This window comes from Idiotropiscis lumnitzeri, chromosome 6, assembly GCF_059441095.1.
Source record: "Idiotropiscis lumnitzeri isolate Australia: NSW breed Sydney's pygmy pipehorse chromosome 6, RoL_Ilum_1.0, whole genome shotgun sequence".
NCBI classification, from domain to species: Eukaryota; Metazoa; Chordata; class Actinopteri; order Syngnathiformes; family Syngnathidae; genus Idiotropiscis; species Idiotropiscis lumnitzeri.
Genome location: NC_142396.1, coordinates 6,078,311 through 6,101,222, shown reverse-complemented (window position 1 = coordinate 6,101,222; position 22,912 = coordinate 6,078,311). Strand labels below are relative to the sequence as shown.

The window sequence follows — 22,912 nt, the reverse complement described above, 5'->3', positions numbered from 1 at the left end:
ATTTCCAATGCATTTGTTCACATTTTATTGACCGCACTGTAATATTGTCGTTTTTTTTTATTTGTAGGTTTTTTTCTTATTGATAATTTGTTCACATGTCTTTGCTTGACAAAGTTTTTAGTTGATTGATTTCATCGCCGTGAAAGCTTTTAAATAGGTAAACACTGCCCTCTTGTGGTAGGATGAAACATGTATGCCATTTTTTTTTCATACTGGGTTATTTAAGTACAAATCAAGGCCGAGAAATGTGTTCAACTTCCAGTTTAGAGTCCCAAATGAATACTTTGAAGAGATTAGACTCGAGTCAAATCGGTACAAAGCAGTTGAATCTCAGCGTGCAGTCAGTCCGCTTTACATTTGCCATTGATCACAGCCCGCGGTCCCCGTTGGCCACTCTGATTCATTTACCAACTTGTCATTCCGTACATTGATTAAGTTGTCCTTCACCACCCCACCACCGCTGTTAATTATATGCAAAGATACCAGATCTTGTCATTATAGCGTAATGAGAGGCCTTGTCGTGGAGCAACGGGCCAGTTCAGAGGGGAATGCTGATGACCTGGGAGGGTCAAGCGGACCCATGAATGAGGCCTTCTTCATTAGATGTGACAAACGGATTTGGATCCGGACACCATCTCTTTGTTTGCTCCACTGATGTGAAAGTTGCCACAAGGAAGCAACACGTTTTGTGACCATCTCAGTCTTGTGCAAGTTTACAATCATGTCTTTGAAATATTTTGACAGCTTTGCCTGGCGATTGGGAAGCTCATCTTAATACAGATGAGATTGGTGAAATGGACAATATTTATATTTGATTGACAGCGCATATCTGTGTGCTCACATGGGCACCAGAAAATCTCTCAGAGGCACAATTATGGCTGAATTACCCTCACTGTGTATCAGGTGACTTGGAGCAATAAATCTTGATTTAAAATAATAATAATAATAAATAAATAAATATGTAAATAAATAAATAAATTAATAATGAGACGAGAAATGATTTCCACCAAGCTGTACTTTTCAAAGACACCACTAGAGGACAACAAAGCTCTATTTAAACTGCATACCGAGTTTATGGAAAGTAAAGTTGCTGGTGGAGGAAACGGGAAGAGATCACAGAGGTAAATTGAACCATTGAGAATTAGAGTGGACTAACTCAATTTCTGTCATTTTGCAGGTGAGTGATTTCAATTTTATGGCTGCTGCTAAAACTCTAGTGTAATGGTGGTCTAAATCCGACCATCTGTGACATTTATCTAGACATAAAATCGGCATGAAAAACATTTTCGGTGAGGACACAAAGCCATCTCTGATTAAAAATTGCTGTTGAGCGGTGTTAGTTTGCTGATTAGCATAAGCAAACATGAAGTCATGTTCAGTTACCACTGTATTTAGTCTTTTTAATTAGATTGTTTTACATTCATGGCCTAAACGTGTTTTTCCTGCAAATATTTACAGTAATTTTGACTTAACTCCTTTGTCAGCATAGGTTAGCATTTCGCGCACAAATTTGGGTTACATTGCCAAAGACTGAGGATGACTTGAACAAATTGTTCCCTGTTTTATGTTTTTTTTTTTTTACAGACAGTTTGAAAAAGGATACAACCAAACACATAAAAATATACATCTCTATCAAAGACACCAGAAATACATCACAGTGCGCTTTTAAGTAAGTTGATGTTGATTTCAAGTCATTGACGTTGTTGTTACCTTCCCTCTGTGACCACGAGAAGGACACAGTGTGCATCGTCCATGAAAACAGCCACCGTCAAGCATACATGGACTCAGTCAAGCCCGTCTGCTTGAAGGTCTGAGCCACTTGTCTGGAGTGCTGCATCTTGGCCGAGAGGGCCTCAAGGACATCGTGCTGGTCCACGGCGGTGGCCGTGCGGTAAATGAACGTGCCCATGGACTCCAGACCTCGCAGGCCTAGATTCACCCCGCAGCCTAGAGAAAACAATATGGAGATAATAGTGATTACAATATATTGGAATTGGAATCAGTACTAAACAAATCAACGAAGATAACATTTTTGGGACCATCTCTATGTATAATCGTTTGTTATACTGCCCCCTGGTGGCAAAAGCGAGCATAGGAGAAGGAGCAGCATAATGAACTAAATCCAAGCATGAAATCAATGTTTTGTTGTTTTGGTGAGGATAGAACAGATTGGTGGCATTTCTTTTCATTTCAATGGCAAAAGATGATAATAGCATGTAGTACCCGTATCAAAGTTGAGAACGCGGGCCGCCTCTCCCTCCACGGTGACGGCGACATTGTCCCCCTCGATGTAAGCGGCGCTGACGCGTCTGTGCGACAGCTGGATCTCGAAGAGGCGGCGGCTGCACTGCATGTGGTAGAGCGTCACGTCGTTCAGCCGCGGCTCGATGTCCGTCTTGTACGCGTTGAAGGACTGATGGAAGATGTTCTTCATGATCTGACCGAAGAAAGAACGAAAGATGATCCTTACAACTACATTTTGGACAAGAAGGAAAAGTTGAATTAAAAAAAAAATTGCATGCAAGGAGGCAGTTAGCAAGAATAATTTGTTCTCTGGCCATGCTTTTAACTGCAATGTGTTTTTTTAAAAAAAAAGATTTGGATGAGTAATAAAGCACTTGAAGAATTTTATTCACTACCTGCCTAACTGCTGCTTGATGTTACAGTAAATGAGTTGAGTTGGGTTAAGTCGGGGGACTCGTATCACAAGGCACCACTGCATTAATATGTTTAAAGATCTGAAGTTGGTAATGACAAAAAAATGGACAAAAATGACAACCGTTGACAGGTTTAATTTGCATGAACGTAGGAAACATGAGGTCGACACAAATAGCCAACATCATTTTTGTGGACGGGGCCATATCAAGGTTTCCCTCAGAGGGCCGTTACGAATGTGAACCCATCTAAATGTCTAACATTATCACATACACACAACAAATTGATGGAAATTCAGTTTTGAAATCACAAACCAGTAAGTTATTGTTTGTTCAGAAATGTTTCAATTTGTTTTAAAAGGGGAGGATTGGTAATAAATAAATGGCCATATCTCATATTGTAATGTTGTTGAAAGTGAAGAAAATGTGGTTAGAAAAGGACATAATTTGCCCTTTGCGGGCCACATAAAATGAGGTTTCGGGCCAGATCTGGCCCCTGGGCCTTGAGTTTGACACCAGTGTCCTAGCTGATTCATTCTGATTTTGTTAAATTAACTCGAATTGAAGACTTGGAATCACTGGCGGGGCAGCAAAGCACCGAAGATGAACGATTTCCAATTCCAGTTTGAGCAGTGGCAACCAAATCTCGCTCGCTCTCCTCGTGTTTAGTGACGCTTATCTGCTTTCGTCGCAAACTGGCACAGGCATCTGTTACCAAGTAACGCTACACGTCAAGTGAATGGACGCCCACGTAGCAACAAGGACGGCCTTGCCACATACCTGAGTGTGTGTGCGCTGTGGCTACAAAGAGAAGTACACACGCACGCACACACACACACACGCCATTTCTCTTGTCAGACGCACTCGAGTGCATCCACAGACTTGAACATGTGCACATTCACGAACACACACAGTAACGGACTCTGACATTAGCATGGTCCATCTGCTGAGTGCAAAGTGGTGAGTACCGAGAGCACCTTCTGTAAACAAAGCTCTGATGTTTGGTCAGAGCATCAGCGGCATTTTGTCATTTGGAGGTCCGGGGCACATCTAGGTACTGCAAATACTTTGAGCATTATTTGTTTATCGTCAACTACTCAATGTGAAATTGACACTTGTAGAAGAAAACAATGAAAGCACCCTAATTGTTGCGGAATTGTCTTAGTAGTAAGGACAAAGAGCGTACTAGCAACTTACTGAGGAGTTGGCCGTGTGTCGGAGGAAGCGGACCATCCTGGCGTCGGAGGCGGGACACGCGAGGGCCATGTAGCGGTTCCTGAAGGTGCCGTAGATCTTTAAGTGGAACCCCGGCTTGGCCGTGGGGTTGCGGTGCTCCCTCAGGGCTTCCACCCCGTACGCGGACAAGTCGAAGTAGAGACTGTGCGCGCGGATCTCCGGAGTGGGCACCTGATGAGAATTCAAAGACGCAATAAGGACAAGTTGCACAAAATTTTGACCTGGGTAATTGTCATTGCACATTTTGTGTTGTGATATAACAGCGGGCTCATTTACATAACATCGCCGCACACTGAGTTTCTCTGCCTGTGATTTGATCGGCTAGACGGGGTGAATAGAAAAAAAAATTGCATTGAAATAATCGGTTAGATTCCGGTTGACATTGTTGACGGTGTTTATGAGGGGCTCCCCGAAAAATTTGGACAACCGTGCCGATTAAGCGCTTTGCATGCATGGGCTCGATGAGATGAGAAATTCGAGAACATACGGAACATGATTCCCCATCTGTGCTTGTGACGGATCCCTTTCAGTCCAACACGACAACATTACATCCCCATCCTCCCGCCAGCCGGAATTGATCCATCTCCCTTGTAGTGACATAAAGCAGCCAAGTGGGATCAAACTGCATTTAGCGGATGGCCAGATGAGGAGGACGGGGACAGGGACGGACGGGGAAGGACGACGAGCGAGGCCGACCGGGTCGTATCCTGGGAGGCAAATTCAATCAGAACAGGAAGCACAACCTACGTGCTTTGAGGACGTGATGTGAATAGTTAGGATGGCATCAAACAGCAGGAGAGACCGTGGATCGGCATGTACGGTGGATATGAAAAGTCTACACACCCTGTTCAAATGCTGGGTTTTTGTGATGGAAAGAAAATTCACATCACCTGTAACCAGTACAAGTCAATATTTTTTTATTTTAATTCTTTCATGAAGCGAAATAATAACCAATTTAAATAATGTGGTTGCACAAGTTTACACACCCTCTTATCATTTGGATTCGGCTGAAATGTTCAACCTTGTTTTATTGGATCATAACACATTTTCACAATTGTGTTTGAGAAATTTTGTTATGGTCCAATGAAAATAACTTTTTAAACATAATTCCAAAAGGTATTGGCGCAAACAAACACCTTTTTTTTTTCTTCGGCTGGAACCTTAATCAAGGCGGACAGCTTAATAAACAGTTAAAAAATTATAGTCTGCGTTAGCACAAAACCTTCATTCTTTTTTTTTTTTTTAGAAAGTAATAAAAAAAAATGTCAGGATAATCCTGGTAGAGCAGCTGAACTTTATTTGGTGTTAATGTCGAATTCAAATTGTATTCTACAAAAATGAGTATGCTGGCGCCCAAATGCAAATTTCATATTAGTATACAGTAGCCAAGAAATAAATGAATTGTAAATAAGAACCCATCATTATAAAAAAGTTAAATATCTTTGCAGACATGCCGACAGGTCTGTTTGCATTCATCGCCTCTTTGCTCAAATTGTGGCTTTATGGTCTCTTTAATATCCTGCAATATCCGGTTTCTGCTGACTGCTTGTGCTCGCATTTGTTTATTGCACCTGTCGCTGGTCCAGCCTCTCGATGCTGGCGTTGGCTCCGTAGGCGTGGCACGACTCCACGGTGTAGTCGGAGCTGAGGCCCAGCACGGAGCAGGAATCGCCGCACGAGCCGTCGGCCACCACAATCACACGTGGCCACTCGCTGGCTGGCATGCGCCGCAGATAATCCTCGGTGAACTAGTGGAGGGGAAAATGCTGATGTCATCAAGGGCAGGAACATAAACATGCAGTCATTGCTCGGTCGCGTTCTACCAACAACAAGCTAAACTTAGCTCCTCCCCCAAATACAAATAATGACTGGGTCATACCTCCTTGACACCGATAACCTCTCACTTCACCGTATATTAGTTTCCCCCAGAAATGCCACTCTGTGTGGTCGCACATATCAGAAAATGAATTTTCTAATTTATTTAAAATGATATGGCCCAGGGCAATTTAGAATCACATGGCAACACATAGCAACTCAAAGGATGGCCGAGTGGTCTAAGGCGCCGCGTTCAGGACCCAGTCTCCCCAGGAGGCCTGGGTTCGAATCTCGAATTTCCCCATTGTGGGACTAATAAAGGGAATATTATTATTATTATTATAAAAGTTAATTGGACAAAAAAAAAATAAATCAAACAAATGCATGAGCTGGAAGCAGTGCAGCCAAGAGAAACAGTTCCAAATGAAGAGAATATAAGATTAGCGCAGTCACTAGTACACAAATGGCATACAACGAGATGAAGCCTCAAGACATATGGTGATCACATTTACATCTATATTTGGAATGTTCGTACGGGAATGGGTTAACTTTTTAAGCCATCAAATCAAATCCAAATTCGACTGAATTGCTCCCCTTCAGCGGCTGATTAAATGCAGTCATGCTAATCACAACGTTCCACTTGGCAGAGGGAATTTCTCATCATGGCTGCATACATAAAAGTGGCCTTGGGTACTGGCGGCAAAGCACTTCTTCTGTCCACATGAAACTCATGAGCTCGTATTGTATTTCCTCGACACCACGACTCCGATTATCAGGAAAGCACTACTTTTATCCGAACAAAACTCCTCAATTCACTTCAACATATCGTCTTAGAACCAGGATGGCACAACATGGCGCGAAAGCACTAATTTTGTCTGAATGAAGCAATTTAAATTGGGTCCACAATGCATCCCCCATGATAAAGTGGCGGTAATGTGACCCCACTTTTTTTTTTTCCTTTGAAGTCTCTCTTCTCCACCTCGCAAAGTCATCGGCGCCAAGGCGGAATGTGGACGTGTGGATGTGCAACAAGGTCATGTGCGGGTTTAGATTGCAAGCATTGCTGTTTAATGAGGCGGAGAGGGGGACAAAAACAAGAAGTCTCTGGTCTGAAGCCATGACACAAATATTCAGTGAGCATTCAATCACTCGATGCACACACTCTGCATACGTACAGTACAGGACAACTCTTCTCACGTTTGATCTCATTTAATCATTTGAGCACATGCCAATTTCTTGACATTTTTATACAAAATTGTACAAAAAGTGGAATTGTGTACATGCTCAAGACACAAGAATGAGGCAGAAAGTTGTATTACTAGTTATGTGAATGATGATATTTTAAGTTGAATAGCATGGGAAGTGTTATGTAGCATGTCAACATGTTTATTTTCTTAAGATTTTAAGGAAAAAAAAATTACAAAAATGTAACATTAGGAACAATCTTGGCACCTGTATTTTCCACTACATTCTAAACTTTCATACAAAATATATATATAACCTGAACAAATAATTTCTAAAAGTTATTTGAATGTGTGTTAATTGCGAACACACTACATTCCCAATTATAAGAGGGTGTGTACATTTGTGCAACCCAAAGACACCTGGGCTAAGGGGGGCTATTCCTATCCACTACCATTATACATGACAAAATTACTTTACACAAATCTGATGATGGAGGTTTGATTCCCAGTTAGTCTCTTGAGAAGTGGCTCCTTTGAGGCATTCTTGCAATTTCTCTGTATGCAACGATGACATTCACTCGATTTGTTCTCCCCTTTTGGGGTACAAGTGCGGTGGGGAAGTTTTTGCCACCCAGGAGTGAAGTACTTTGGCATCCCTTATGACCAAACCTTAAGAAAAGCTCTAAAAATACACTTGCATATAAGTGTGTGTTGCAAATACCTTGGTGCCGAGCTGGACCCTGACGTCCACCTGCTGCTTCTTCTGCTCCAGGATGCTGAGCAGGTACTCCTGGAACACGCCCATCCTGGTGAAGAAGTGCTCGTCGTGCCAGCATCCCTCCATGTTGTCAAAGTCCACGCCGAGTCCCAGCAGAAAGTCCACGCTGCGTGGGTCCAGCGCGATTTGCTGCGGCCGGCAGAGCAACGCGCTCCGGTTACGCTCGTCCAGCACGGTCAGCTTCAGCACCTTCCCCGAGCGGACAGCGACCAGGGCGGCCGTCAGCCCCACGGGACCGGAGCCCACGACCAGCACCGAGATGCGGGCTCGCCACCGCCGGACGCCGTCCAGGCCGGCTTTGAGAGCCACGTAGACGGCCACCGCCACCACCGTGCTGAGCGCCGTGTCGTAGGCGAGGTCGCGGAACGAGTCCTCAGCCTCCTGCACGCCGACGTGTTGAGACTGCACGCCGTCCATGACCCGATGACGCTCGGGCAGCGGTTGAGTGTGGAGGAGAGCCAGGAGGAGAGCGGTCTCCCTTTCGCCCGCCAGTGGGAGGGAGAAGGCTGTCCCACGCGGTCAACACTGGCCGTCTGCGACGTGCCATGTGCGTCCTCACTCTTTACTCCCTCCCTCGCTCTCTCTCTCGCTAAATACTAAAGTTAACCCTTAGTTATATTGTTCGGATCAGAAGTGGCCCGTTTTGACCCAAATTGCGCCAAAATACAATTAAAAAAATTAAAACATGTAATTGTTTTTGTACAGGCGATACGAGTGTATACATGTGACCCATGTCAAGTAAAATCGATTTTAGTTTTATCAGTCAGTAAAATCAAGGAAAAGTGTAAGAAGAGCTCCAGATCCAGTTACGGCTCAGATCTGCTAACTCATGGCCAGACCTTTATGCTTGATTTTTAAAACAGGGAGTCGGCTCATTCGTAACCAATTATATAAGCAGACAAATAAACACATTGATTTTAATGGAACAAAATTTGAGAATAAAAGTGGTTAATCACGACAAATGTCTGCGCTAACTACATCCCGAATGAACACCGTTAATTAAGGAATTATATTTTGAAATTTGCATTTTTTTTCTCTCCAAATAAGAGGCAAAGCTTCCAATAAATGCATTAAAACAATTCTGTAAAACAGACATGTAGAATAAAAGAGAAGAAAACTTTGTGTTTAAACCCCAAAATGCGTCCTAGCTTAAAGTGAAACGCCACAGACAGGCTAATAAAAATTAGCATCGGTTATACAGTAATCATACATTTTCAAACAAGTGCTATTTTAACGCACATGGAGCAGCAACACATTGAGTATGCAATCCAACATAAAATAATAATTACAGGAGATTAACTAGGGATCTTCTCTGCCCCTTATTTTTTTGACCTGAATAATGTCCACAAAAAACAGCGTCTTAACAATCTATGCTATAGCAGGGACAGGGACGAATGAAATAAATGACGAGACAAGCATGCAGTTGCTTTGATTCGACAGAAGATGCAATTATTCTGCAGCGGGTCACGGAGTACGTGGTTCCAACTAGGGTATGAATACGTAAACGGCACCTTCCGTTCCTCGTCTGTTGATACAGTCCCACGACCCGAACAAAAAGGAGCACGGAAAGCTGCTTGTTAATCAGCTTGCCCACATCCTCATCAGAGAGAAAAAAAATCGAGTAAGGGTTCACTGTTGCCATGGTGAATGTATTCAACGCTATGCAAAGTAGGACGCATTCGTAACACCAATAAAAAAAAAAGAGGCCATGATACGGTGATTGGAGCAAGACGACAAACCAAATGTTGGGTATAAAAACTTTGTTACTGGATAATCTTTAATTTTACTCGAGTGTTTCACTTTTTGATTATTATTATTTTTTTTTAATTCCAGCAGTTGAAATAGGCACTAGTTAAATTGCTGAAAATTTCAACAAATTTGTGCGCAGTTTTTCTTCCCACTTGCGCCGTTTATCAAAACGGGTATCGCATGTGTTAGGATGGTGCCTTGAGATTCGAGTCGAAATTGAGCCGTCACCTGGCCGATTTTTTTTTTTTTGTCTTGAGATATGAGTGCGCTTCAAACCCCGATCACTAGATGGCAGCAGCAAACTTCACAACATCCAACCACCATCACTTCACATGGGTTTCCTTGCAGTGGAAGGTCAGGATAGCGCAAGGCATCGAGGAATGACAAAATATTAGGTACCGTAGTATTTTCTGCTTGCATTTTTCGTATTTGCAGGTTATGAAGAAATAAGAGTTTTTGTACAGTACAATACAGTTGAGTAAAACGTTTTATATAAAAAACCTTTAAACAATTTTTGGGGTTGTTTTGGATGGCTGGAACGTATTAATTACATTCCTATTTATTTCGGTTCGGATGATGGATGCATGTTCAACGGTCTATGCCAGCAGCGTATAGTGACAGGCAGAAGAATTAAATGCTCTTCCATTTAGTCAAGCCGAGGTACCACTTTGTAACATTTGGACCGCTTAGGAGCACAAGGAATGTCTGGTGTGAAGTCGGCCGTGTAAAGTATGATAACACAGCACAACCAATTGTGTGCGCGCCACGGCCATTCCAGTCCAGGGTTCTTGTGCACACGTCACGCGGCCCCACTGGACCGCAGCCAAAATATTTGGCTTACTTAACTCAAGGGCGGATAAATGCCACCATGGCTGAATAAACACAATGATCCCCCACCCCCCCTACAAAGTGCAAACATTTCAGCATTCCCGCTGTTTGAATCAATCGTCTTCGGACGTCAGCGGAGGAAAATCCGACACCGGCAATTTGTCCGTCGAGCTAACCTGGCTCAGCCTGTTGAGGTAATGACGCGCGGAGGAGACCAAGTCGGAGCTGTGATGACGCGCACGCATGTCCGACCAGACGACTGGGAACATCAGGAACACTGAATCGCCATGGTTACACACACCGTGTAATAAGGTCAGCGGGTGAGTGACGTCGGATGCTACTGTCTCAGCGACGTCTTCTGCAGTCGAGAAGAACACATCACTGCGTGGGATTACTATGACGACACACGCTTTTAAAACGTGGTTATTGAATAATGTTTTGGTACATTTGAAAATAAGATCTTTTGGCGGGAGATAGCAATTAAAGTCTTAACCCAATCGGTTTTGTTAGCAGAAAAGATGAATCACAAAAATGTGATAAAAGAGCCGAATTGTGTGAGCATTTACTCTGAAACTGTTACCAAAAAAAAAATTATTCTGATGCCACCAAGAAATCAGATAAAAGCCTATCAAGACCATTTAGTAAATCTTTGCACAAAAAACATTTAAAATAACAGAATATAAAATGACATAATTTTGGCTGTGAGAATTGTGTATGATTTTATACGAAAAAAACTCAATTTAAGTTGTACAATAAATTACATAAGGAAAATTCTTGGGAATTTAATATGATTTTGCAAAAAAAAACGGGAAAAAAAGCAAAGACACTTTCACATTAGATTGCATAATTTGGATTTTCCTAACAAAATAAAAAACAAATAAAGCTTAACCTTGGTGGTGTGTGAGAATTTTGTCGGGACGGTGTACCAAAAAAAAAAAAAAATTCATATTGGAATATGCAACACTTTTGATACTAATGTTAATAATAATAATATTTTGAAAATAAAATTGATCAAGAAACAAAATTTATGTTACAGACAAAAATCTGATAATCTGAGTATTGTGATAAAAAATAGAATTAGAAATAGAAAATGTATAAAATAGTCAAGTGCATGACAACAAAGAAATTTGATGGACCAATGTATTTGTACATTTGCACAGATTTTTATTTTTGTTTTTTCGCAGAAGACGAATGACAGCGGCAAGTCTCAACCAGCACATTTATTTTGTAAGAAAACTATGCAACAGAGAAATTGGATAATATACAACAATCTGGAGTTTTTGACACAATTTAGTTTACATTTTAAAAGGAAGAGGGGAAAAGACACCAGAGGTACGAGATAAACTTATGGTGAGAGAATTTTGTAGGATTTTGTCATTTGAGGTTGCCTAGAATAGTTTCTAAATTACAACACATGAGAGCACTTTTATGAAGGGGAAAAAAAAATCTGATAATTCACCTGAGCATGTCGGCTGAAAACAAACTTTGTTTATGAGAAAACATGCACACACCTGATTCAGCGGTGGTGGGTGGGTGTAATAAAACTTACACTACTGGATCTTCCACTTTAAATAGCACAACAAATGTTTTCTGAAAGAAGAACAAAATTCTGCAGAGCACCCATGATTAGGCATGGTTTGACAAGACCACCTGGCTATGAAAAATGAGGTGCTGAGCAAACCAGTGAGCGTCATGATGAGTCTGAAGATAAGCACTCGGGGTCATCGCCATCAGAGTCATTTCTTGAATCCATCGGCTTACGAAATTCCCAACGCTTAGTTGCAGCGTGGCATTAAAGAGCATTGTACTCCACGCACTTGGATGGATCTGTCGTGAAGTGTTTTTGGCAGATGGTCATCAGCCTCTTTAGTCCCTGCGCAGAGGAAGGCAATTGTGTCATTTGGAGAGTAGCAAATGAAATGGAAGCGTCTGCAGCCGTACTAAATGCTAAAATCTCCTCATTAGCGTGAACAGGAAGAATGTTTCACTCAGATTATAAAAAGGGGGGCATGTTATGCTTAGCGCATCTGCACCACACTTTTGAGTTTTGAACCCCAAAACAATTTGTGTTGGCTGTTTGTAAAGCCAACAGTCGTGATGGGAAAATGAAGTTGCAAATTTGCTTCACAAACCAGTTGTTGTATTTTTGAGTCCTCTAGATAGCACTGGTGGTTTAAAAAAATGGCAAGGGAGTGTGCTTTCAACCCAATGTTGAACAGAGAGTGCCATCTACAGGAGTGCAAATATACTTACAACTGGTTCATGAAGCAGATTTGAAGCTTTGTTTACCCATTACTACCCAACCGGGGAGATAACCAGGATCTGTCCTTAGTGGTGCCACCATTTGCTCACCTGAATGTACTTCCTCTGTGTTTCATCGTTGAGGACGTGGGCAACGTGCTTGGAGAAGATCTTCTCTCTGCCCGTTCGGGCGTGGATTCCAACCATGGTCACGCCGATGGGCCAGGGGGCATTTCCGATGGCCATTTGAAGATACGCGTCGTTCGCCTTGACGTATTCTCTCTCCAGCATGAATTTGATGATGTCGGTGATGGACTCTTTGATATCAGCTGGTAAACTCTGGAGAGAAAAAAAAACCCCACCAAGAAATAGATAGCGCATTTAAAAGTCTTATATTTTCTCCAAAATGGACGGTGTGCTTTCGAATGGGGCGCCTTGTGTGCACCGAATTCTAAAATCTGTAATGTTGAGTGACTTTGATGAGCGGTCTGCTGCCGAACACAGCTTTAAACTCAACTAGTTATGTACTAAATTGACGGTTGGCTTTTAACAAGGAACTTGGGTGTCAGTATGGAAAACATATGACACAACATTCGACGTGGACTGTCAGTACACACAAAACCAAAAAAGCCACAACTGCAACACCAGTTGTGTTACCTTCTTCCTGAGCTTCCTGAATAGAGGTTTGAGGTACGACTCGGTTTGAGAGTGGGTGGCGCTGGCCACTTTGCCCTGAACGCTTCGTTTTACGTGGTCCTCTCGACTGTTCAGATCTTTGGCCCACACGCCGAGAAGGAACTGCGACGGCAACAGAAATGACAAATAAGGGAATCGACAAGAGAGCCTTGCGACAATACAGAGCTGAGATTGTCTTTGGATGCCGTACGCTCATGAACTTGTCGATGACATCCTGGTCTCCGTCGTCATCTCCTCTGCCCAGAGTTTTGCCAAGAGCCTGTATGGGTGATAAAGATGCATTGGAAGAAAACTAATTTAATGAGACTTGCCATTACAATAATCATAATAATAATAATAGTAATAATAAATCACATTTATATAGTGCTTTTCATGCTAACTGATGAATTCTAATGAGGACACCAAAGGCACTTAATATTGGTACTGACCCCTTTCGACTTTCATTTAAGATTTTCAAGGATACCCTACCCAACCAGGTGATGAACGTTTTGAATTCAACTATCCCAGGATGAGGGAAGCGTACCTCTAGTTCTTCTATAGTGGTGTTCTCCTCATGCACTTTGAGGTCGTGCTGCGTGTCCAGTTCTCCCGGCTCTGTCCCACCGACAATTTCGTTCAGATACTGCTGGTCGATCTTGTCCAAGGCCGCCTTCAGGTCATTTCTCAAACCCTACGCCGAACAGACAGTGGATTTTAGAAGCATAAACAAAGTGAGAAGCATAGCACCTGTTCTTGTTACAGCTGCGCTGTCATAGAGTGTCAAGTCTCGCGGCATTATTTTTTTCAGTCCTCTTGAATTTTCTATTTGGGGTCCAGTGCTCTGAAATACTCGCCCCACAGAAATTCGAGCGGCTAACACTCGAGGAAATTTTAAAGCTCCATTTAGGACTAATGTCTTCAATCTTGCATTTGATTACACCACAGCTAGTATGAAACTTGTCTCTCATTTTGCCTCACCGCTAACATCTGGATTTTGGCCTGTTTTGCAGCCGCTTCTCTACTTCCCCTTATCTCCTGACCGGGAAAGGATCACCTCCAGGAAGGAGAGTCACGTTGTTTCAAGTAAAATTATTTGTATCATGTGATGTTTCCCCACTCAGCATCTTCTGCAGCCTTCCCATCACTCCATTTGCGATCCCTTCCAAAAGTTTTTTTTTCTTCCTATGACAGGATGATGAATTAGATCAGGAGTGCTGTTGATACTAGTTTATCGTGTGCCTCTGAAGCCCTTCAAGACCCATTTGTGCTGTTAACCACGAGATAAAAACAGTTGACTTGAGTGGCAGCATATGTGAAGCTCAATCATGCCCTAAATTTAGACTTACAACACAAAAGAAAATTCAGCAAGCGGCTGTTTACAATTGAAAGACTCTTAAGTCGGGTCACTGGTTACTTAAGGTATCACTGTATTATGTTATATTCCAACTCAAAGTGGAGTGAGGCATACCTTGTTTACTTCTGGAGTCAGAATCTCAATCTTTCGGAGTCTCTGGAAGGCATCGTAATCAGACTCGCCGAACAGTCGTATTGGCTCGCCGCGTTCTCTCAGCCGTCTGATGACCTAATCACACAGACCATTGCAAAAAACACATTTGTGGATAGATGAGAGTCTGAATTTGTACTTCATGTGATTATGAAGATGTGCTGAGCACATTTCCCAGTTTTAACTGCGTCTTTCAGTGCCATTACTAATTACTTATTTCTCATTCCCTGTGATGCGTGAAAAAAAAGACAAATGAACCCAGTTCAACTCACCTCCTGTCGTGACAGCGTCATAGGCAGCTTCTCTTCCGTCAGTTCCAACTCCAACACAGGATTAGTGGAAACGGAGGCTTCATTCTCTTCCTTTTTGTCAATCTTTGAGAGAAAAGGGGAATATACGCGTTAGTTTGACAATTAATTATATCTTTTATAAAATGCAGATTTAATTTGGCTAATTCCAGGTGGCAAAAATGTTTGGATCTCAGGATGTCAATGAGAATGACAGCACAGAATTCCATGCACATTGAGTATTACCTGAAACTCCTAAGAAAGGAAATCTTTGTCATTTATCCTCTGACTGCAAGTGTTTGCTATGTTTTGTCTTCGAAAAAATAAAGTAGAACACTTCATCATGCTTTCATTGACACATGCATCACTGATCTTTCAGGCTGCCATTAACAGGTTTAACCAATGCAGTCTGGTGGAGCAGAGATGGGCAACTCAAACGATGGAGAGGACCATCCATCCATTAGGACCTTTCACATAAATCATTGCAACCACAAATTCAAAATGGCAAGTCTTAAATACAAAAAAAAAACAACAACAAAAGCAAAAAAACGCTGCAATCAAAGTATGAGACCCAAAAAGCAATTTAATAACAAAGGCATTCAATTTCAAATCAGTACCCATGCAGAAAAGCACACTTAAGATGCATCCTGATTTGGCAGTATGGCTTCTGTTCCTTGTTAACTTTTAATTATACCACGAAACAAGTGCAGGAAGTACGAGGAGCAGGCAAAATGACAGTAATTACAAGACTATGAACAACTGAATCCAAGTCATTGTCAAAAGGTATCAAGGAAGTAGAAGCAGTAGGACACACCATGTGTATGTAAAAGAAAAAAAATCACAAAAATCATGCACCCTGCCAGCTACGTCCTCTGTGCAGACCCATACCTGGCTGTCAGAAGTCTCTTTCTGAACCTACAGATGCAGGTGGCAAGTTGAGGAGAGACAGCACAGTGAAGACAAATACAAACTAAATGCACACCTGGGCGTGGCACCTTTCGGGTGAGACTGTGCGTGCGTGCGTGCGCGCGCCTGAATAGTGACGAAACACTCAACAGACGTGAGATGCGTTGTGTATTTATAAATATAGACAACAATCCACCTTATAGCCGCATCTTTGGAAGTAGTCCTCCTGTTCCTTGCGCGCAAGATCAGCCCTTTTGAAGAACTTTTTGGAGTCCTGGGAACGAAAGAAGGTAAGTATTCTAGGAAATGGGACACTTCATTAGGTACACATGAACACATATCGAGTGCCAATAAAATATGTATTAACACAGACATGTAGTACAAAACAATCATCTTACACGACGGATATTTCTATTGTTTTGTATTATCATTTCAGATTTGTGAATAGTAAACCAAAATCAGTTGACATCATACACATAAAAGGGAAGAAATGCTTCTAGAACCGCCATAATAAAAAAAAATCTAAGTTAGCATTAGCAGAGGAGCTAACTAGCCAACACAAGTGGCCAAATATATGAACAGACTCACGTCAACGAGTTGTTTCTCCTCGATGAGTTTCCTCTTTCTCGCGATCTCGGCTTTAAGAATATCCATCCCGGCTTTACAAAAGCGACTGATATTTGTTTTATACTTAAAATAAACGCATTCTGGAAGAAAACGTTCGTCAGATGCTTACATTAGCGTGGGTGTCACAACAGGAAGTGATCCGTAAGATTCCAGTTTAAGAGTAAAAGTCCGGAAATTCGCGTGAATCGTTCAAAATAAAAGTTCAGAACTGGGAGGCAAAGATTTGTTATATAGTACAAATTTTCGCATATATGTTAGATTTTTATAATAATGAAAATCAACATGTAAATCATTTACAGTTTTGAACAAATGGAATTTAAAATAAAAAGTTATGAAAAATTGTGGCAAGCCGATATTAAAGTAGCTATAGGGATTGTGGAAAGGATACTTGTAATATGCGAGTGAAGGAAATTTACAATCAAAACATTTTCTTCAAATTTGACAATGCCACCCTGGCTAACTCCTTTCCAAATGGAAAAAGCAAGCAAGGGCTTACTGACAACCGGAAAGGCCTGGACCAGAATCTCGTTGATGCAATTAGAGGTAAATTGAGGAAAAATGGCAAAAAGTCTCAATTAGTTTCTTGTCCAAATAAGGCCAACATGTATACAAAATTCTTTCTGTGTGTCGTTATGTTGCCGAATAAAGTTAGAGCCATTGAAAAGTCAAATACTATGCAAACTAATAGCTGATTTTTTTTTATTCTGATTCACCCACAGAAGCTGCAGAAGTATTAAATGGACCAACACCAACAACAGGGCAACAAGAATGGGAGGGACACTCATAGACACGTCCAGTCCTGGACCATGACCGACTCTTTACGTTACTGTACCTGAACTGCCTTTTTGTATTTCATTAGATTGTTTAAATTTGCCTTTTTGAATGACCCGTAAAAGTGGGCGTGGTGGTCAGTATAGTGCTGCATCCATCTTCAGTAAAAGGAAATGTTACTGGATTGTCACGTCTGGAACTGGAAATAACTCAATTAGTTGATTTGTTTTATTCACCAGTTGACAACACATATCAGTGCTATAGTGTATATATATCAATACAATTTTATTTATATAAATATTTGGTATTTATGAGCACTTTTGAATTATGGTCATTGCCTTTGATCAAAATGTAAATAACATAACTGCTTTACACCAGCTGCAAATAGCACAAGTAGAATTTTTGGGTGGCTCGTAGTTTACGAAACAACGTGGGGAAATAACCATAATTAGTTGGGAAATTCGTGATTAGTAATTAGGACGAAAAGGTTTACAAGTGGGAGTGAAAATTGGAGGGAAAACATCAAATTAAAGGTACACTCCATGGTTGAGATTCGGTTGCCAGACTCAGTGACTTGTTAAAGGGGATGTTGAAGCAGCCACAGTGCAGACAAAGGACCCATGGTGATCGCAATCATTTCCTACTTTTATTTTAGAACACTTATTTCCTCTGAGTCATTTAATCGCAATTACGTTTTTTCAAATCACGATAAACGAGGTTTATGCAAATAATTACAATAACATTTCCAATGAGGAACATCTAAAATTAACAAATGTTGCCCATTTACTATCAGGCATTATGCGAGGACGCCTAATTGAAGGCCCGCTACGAGCCGCCGCCGTCCCCGCTCTTGTGTCGGGATCTGGCGCTGACTTGACGCTGGTAAGGATCAACTGGACGCTTCAATTAAAGGGGAAATGTGACGCGAATATAACTCCGCTTCGACACTCAAATTGCAAACGTGGTCGTTCTAAACACCCGTGGCGCGCGGCTGTGTTCCCGGCGTTGCGCTGATCGCACGCCGGGCACCCATTTTACTGAGAGCAAAACTGATGTGGCGCACGTCGCATGGTGTTGGGCAGCAAAGGGTTAATTTTTTCCACCGCCGACATTTTTGTTCGGCGCTCTAATGGCAACTTTTAAACTTTTTCATTCGTGCGCAACGCGCGTGGTCCTTGCAACTCCAGTTATGTTGCACATTTCAATCAGCAACTTACAGCAGCTGTGCATTGTGTGTTTGCAGCTGCTAGTAGAATTTAGCAGCACCCTTATGCGCACAATGCCCATATCACTTCATGAACGGTTCGGAGGCTAACTAATGCTAGCACTCAAATACAATTCCTAATGTACGCGTTAACACCCTGAAACACTTGACATACGCTTTTATTACGTTTCTCTTGTACCATAAATTATACGTAATGATAAAAAAAAAGGTGGACGATCTCGCAGAGAGGTGGTTGACCTGTTTGGTTGCCAGGGTTGAATAAACTTGGCAGCGTTTTGCGTCTTGAACGCTCCACACCTCCACACTCCCAAAATGGCCTAAAACTCACCTTGCGTGTGTTTGTTTAATGGCGGTGGTTGAAATATATAATATTTTTTTTTTGTCACGCGGGGACGTATCGATGCTGTCGCGCAAACAATCTCATGACATGCTTTAACTCCGCATGTAACGCCTCCTCTCACTAACCCAGTAACGGGAAGTAACGAAGTACAAATACTTAGTTACAGGAATGAAGTATCTCTTGGGATATGTGGCTTTAAGTTGAATATTTTTTTGACTATGTTTTACTTAAAAGAGTTGAATCGGCACTGTTTGAGTCCTTTTGCCACCGCAGCACTGGACACACAATAAGGCACAGTAAAGGGCTGTTTTCAACGACACTCGCTTTAGTATTATTATAACAAGTAAATTAAAGTATCAATTTACTGTTTTTATTTGGTGGTGTTCATATTTGTTCCAATGGATCCAGAACACTCCAGTTTTGGCATTGAAAATAAAATGTGACATTGTAGAAAGTGATACAGAAAACAATTGCATTGAAAAAAATTATGTTTGGACATAAAAAAAAAATGTCAGCTGGTTTTCAATTTTGCTTTGTGTGTGTGTGTGGTGGCCCAGAGTATCTTCAGACATGTCGGTGAGGGAGTCCTTCAATCCCGAGAGCTACGAGCTGGACAAGAACTTCCGGCTCACGCGCTTTGCAGAGCTCAAGGGAACGGGTTGCAAGGTTGGCGCTTTCCTCACCTGTCACGTTTGAAATAATTGCAAAGTAAATACTTCATTTTAGCATGGTAGAAAATTTTTGTTGGTTTTTCCACAGGTGCCCCAGGAGGTTTTACAAAAGCTTTTAGAAAACCTACAAGAGAACCACTACCAAGAAGATGAACAGTTCCTGGGCGCAGTCATGCCTCGATTAGGTCACTGTAACACTCAATTACACTTTCACACTAAAAAAACAAAATGACTACTGGTTAGTGATCGCTCAACTCGAATAAACGCTATTTTCCAGGCATCGGCATGGACACCTGCGTCATCCCGCTACGACACGGAGGCCTTTCGCTCGTCCAGACAACTGATTACATCTATCCGATAGTGGACGACCCTTACATGATGGTATGAATGTGATGACGAGTCATTGTGAAGGGAAATGAAGCTTCAAGATGCTTCATGAACCACTTTTTGTAATTTTTTGACTCCTCTAGATGGCACTGTTAGTTTCTTGTCTTATTACTTGTCTGGGTATCTTAGTTTTTGTCTTAACCAGTTTCCCAGAAGTATTTTGTGACTTTTTTCAAATATGGCAATCTGAAGAAATATTAATTAGAGTGCAAAACACCATTTTCACATGTACACGTTCTTTCCAGGGTCGTGTGGCATGCGCAAATGTTCTCAGTGACCTGTACGCCATGGGGGTGACTGAATGCGACAACATGTTAATGCTGCTTGGCATTAGCAACAAAATGTCGGAAAAGGTGAGACAGGACTGCGCCCTGAGCAAAATGCGCGGCACACTCACATGTTTGTTTGCAAGTTTGTTGCTTATCGTAGTATGTCCTTGTCAGGAGAGGGACAAAGTCATGCCACTCATCATGCAGGGCTTCAAAGACGCGGCGGAGGAGGCGGGCACGTCTGTGACGGGAGGCCAGACGGTGCTCAATCCGTGGGTGGTGTTGGGGGGCGTCGCTACCACAGTGTGCCAGCCCAATGAATTCATCATGTGAGTTGACTTGCATCAACTTGGCGAAAGCAGGGTACAGTGATGGGGATTGAGCCCTGCTGCCAATAGGGAACATTTGTGACAAATTGTGGTTGTGTGTTTGTGCCACAAGATGGCGCCAAAGCACTTAAAATGAGGCTGGAATTTGTTAGGTTTGATTTTTGTTATTTGGTTGGTGAACAACACTGAACAGAAATCAACCCCCATGGCTTTATTCATTAGCCAAATTATTATCGGGATGAAAAATCACTATTCAGTCCAGAAAATGCTGAAATTCTGCGTGATTGTCAATTTTTCTGAACTTTTTATTTTTTTAAATGAAGAGAATATTCTGTGACGCTCCACAGGCCAGACAACGCGGTGCCAGGAGACGTGCTAGTACTCACCAAGCCACTGGGGACGCAAGTGGCTGTGGCGGTGCACCAGTGGCTCGATATCGTACGTTTGAATGGATTTACAAAAGCGCAATTTTTCACACAAAGGTACTGAACACCCGTTACCCGTGTTGTTTCTCACAGCCGGAGAAGTGGAATAAGATCAAGTTGGTAGTCACACAAGAAGACGTCGAGCTGGCCTATCACGAAGCAATGATGAACATGGCTCGTCTTAATAGGACAGGTAAGGAAATGCATCATGTGAGTTCCTTCACATGCAACTGTACATACATACCCCAAATAAAAATGCACATCTATAAATGTTGTACATACTTCTGCAGCCGCCAGCCTCATGCACACGTTCAACGCGCACGCCGCCACCGACATCACGGGCTTCGGCATCCTAGGCCACGCCCAGACGCTTGCTAAGCAACAGCGGAGCGAGGTGTCCTTCGTCATCCACAATCTTCCCGTGCTCGCCAAGATGGCCGCCGTGTCCAAGGCGTGCGGCAACATGTTCGGCCTCATGCACGGCACCTGCCCAGAGACTTCAGGTACGCAATTTGTGTTTTGGAGTTGAGGGTAGAACGTCCTCTGCTGGTCTTACTACTTATCGTCTTTGTAAATGCAGCTTGTTTAAAAAATTTTTTTTTTTTTTTTTAGATTAGATTATTTTGCTGGATTGGATTGGAAAAAAAAAATCATCCTTGCATGTGAACATATTTTGAAATATCTTTAATTCAAGTAAAAAAAAAAAATGGAGGGAAAAAAATATACATAAAAGAAATTCACGGAAAAAATTGAAATATAATTTGGAATATTGTTGGAATATAATAAAGCATTTCGAGAAAAAAAAAATATATATTTTTATATATATATATATATATATATATATAATGCCCATTGTTGTGCTGTTGGAATATTCTAAATATAACTGAACCAATTAAAATTAAGAATATAAAAAAAACTACAAAGAAATAAAAAAAAACATTTTTAATTAAAAAAAAAGAGTAAAAAATAGGTACAAAAATTAATGTAATTCCTTGTGCATTGTTTTGTTATACTAAAAAAATGCTTTGTATAAATTGAAATAAAACAAATTTAATAAAAAAATAAATAACATGTGAATAGGCTAAAATGTCGTTTAAATATGTTTAAAATTGATTTGATTTTGTTGGAATTGCAGGAGGGCTGCTGATCTGTCTGCCGCGCGAGCAGGCGGCACGCTTCTGTGCCGAGATCAAGTCGCCTAAGTACGGCGAGGGCCACCAGGCGTGGATCATCGGCATCGTGGAGAAGGGCAACCGCACGGCGCGCATCATTGACAAGCCGCGGATCATCGAGGTGGCGCCGCAGGCCGCCGCGCAAAACGTCAACCCCACACCCGGCGCCACGTCCTAATACCTTCATTCAACTGCTTCCCCCCTCATCGTGTTCCTCCTCCTCGCATCCGACGTTTTCGTTTTCAAACGCAAAACAACTACAGAACCATGTTGAGTGTCCACAAATTTGGCCAGTGGGCTGACGTGTATGTGACAAACAGCTCCACCCAGTGGCCCAAAGTGGCATTATATCCCTCCCATGGACTCCACAAATGAAAAAATTAGTCATTCGTTTGCCTTGTGTGTTTCTGTACTCTGGTGAGAGTACACAACAGTTCCACATTACAGATGATTTGTTACGGATTATGGCTTTTCGGTTTTGTCGGAACTTTGCTCTCATCCATCAAGCAGGCCCGTGTTTCGTTTGGTTGGTTTTGTTTGTCCACTTTTGTACAGTTATGAAGTTCTTTGCTGTAACTGATGCCTTGAAAGAGCAGAATGTGTTTTTTTTCTATTCATTTAACTTTTTGTATTGACCCCACCAGAATGAATAAAAACTCAAATACTACTATTTGCTCTGATTTGGGTCACATGCTCACCTCTGTTTATTAACAAGGAATCGAGTCATTGATCTGAAATTAAGCTTGCACAGAACAATTCCTCAATCCCGTGTTGCACTGAGGGGTGAACTTTCGTGAAGGGAGCGAATGTTTTTGTCAGAGATTGTTCAAGGTCGCAAA

General features: G+C 41.9%; 3 protein-coding genes across 4 annotated transcripts; 1 reads left to right on the top strand and 2 right to left on the bottom strand.

The window, feature by feature from the left end:
* Window positions 1-1,374: 1,374 nt before the first annotated feature.
* Window positions 1,375-8,190, bottom strand: LOC148334830 (uncharacterized). Its single transcript, XM_088299075.1, has 5 exons — window positions 7,611-8,190; window positions 5,462-5,638; window positions 3,852-4,061; window positions 2,224-2,437; window positions 1,375-1,947 (listed from the first exon to the last, which is right to left on the bottom strand). The coding sequence occupies exons 1-5, from the start codon at window positions 8,082-8,084 to the stop codon at window positions 1,769-1,771; spliced, it is 1,254 nt and encodes a 417-aa protein (XP_088155201.1). The 5' UTR covers window positions 8,085-8,190; the 3' UTR covers window positions 1,375-1,768.
* Window positions 8,191-11,449: 3,259 nt separating this feature from the next.
* prpf18 (PRP18 pre-mRNA processing factor 18 homolog (yeast)) lies at window positions 11,450-16,641 on the bottom strand. Of its 2 annotated transcripts, XM_088299423.1 has the most exons (10): window positions 16,446-16,641; window positions 16,054-16,131; window positions 15,840-15,866; window positions 14,937-15,038; window positions 14,629-14,742; window positions 13,705-13,851; window positions 13,372-13,440; window positions 13,143-13,283; window positions 12,597-12,824; window positions 11,450-12,117 (listed from the first exon to the last, which is right to left on the bottom strand). In XM_088299423.1, the coding sequence occupies exons 1-10, from the start codon at window positions 16,509-16,511 to the stop codon at window positions 12,037-12,039; spliced, it is 1,053 nt and encodes a 350-aa protein (XP_088155549.1). In that variant the 5' UTR covers window positions 16,512-16,641; the 3' UTR covers window positions 11,450-12,036. The 2 variants fall into 2 exon arrangements, with proteins under 2 accessions (XP_088155549.1, XP_088155550.1); XM_088299424.1 differs by lacking the exon at window positions 15,840-15,866 and having other exon boundaries at window positions 16,446-16,640.
* Window positions 16,642-17,982: 1,341 nt separating this feature from the next.
* sephs1 (selenophosphate synthetase 1) lies at window positions 17,983-22,740 on the top strand. Its single transcript, XM_088298391.1, has 10 exons — window positions 17,983-18,137; window positions 19,378-19,486; window positions 19,580-19,676; window positions 19,769-19,872; window positions 20,124-20,231; window positions 20,322-20,476; window positions 20,824-20,914; window positions 20,995-21,094; window positions 21,192-21,404; window positions 22,037-22,740. The coding sequence occupies exons 2-10, from the start codon at window positions 19,391-19,393 to the stop codon at window positions 22,249-22,251; spliced, it is 1,179 nt and encodes a 392-aa protein (XP_088154517.1). The 5' UTR covers window positions 17,983-18,137; window positions 19,378-19,390; the 3' UTR covers window positions 22,252-22,740.
* Window positions 22,741-22,912: the final 172 nt, after the last annotated feature.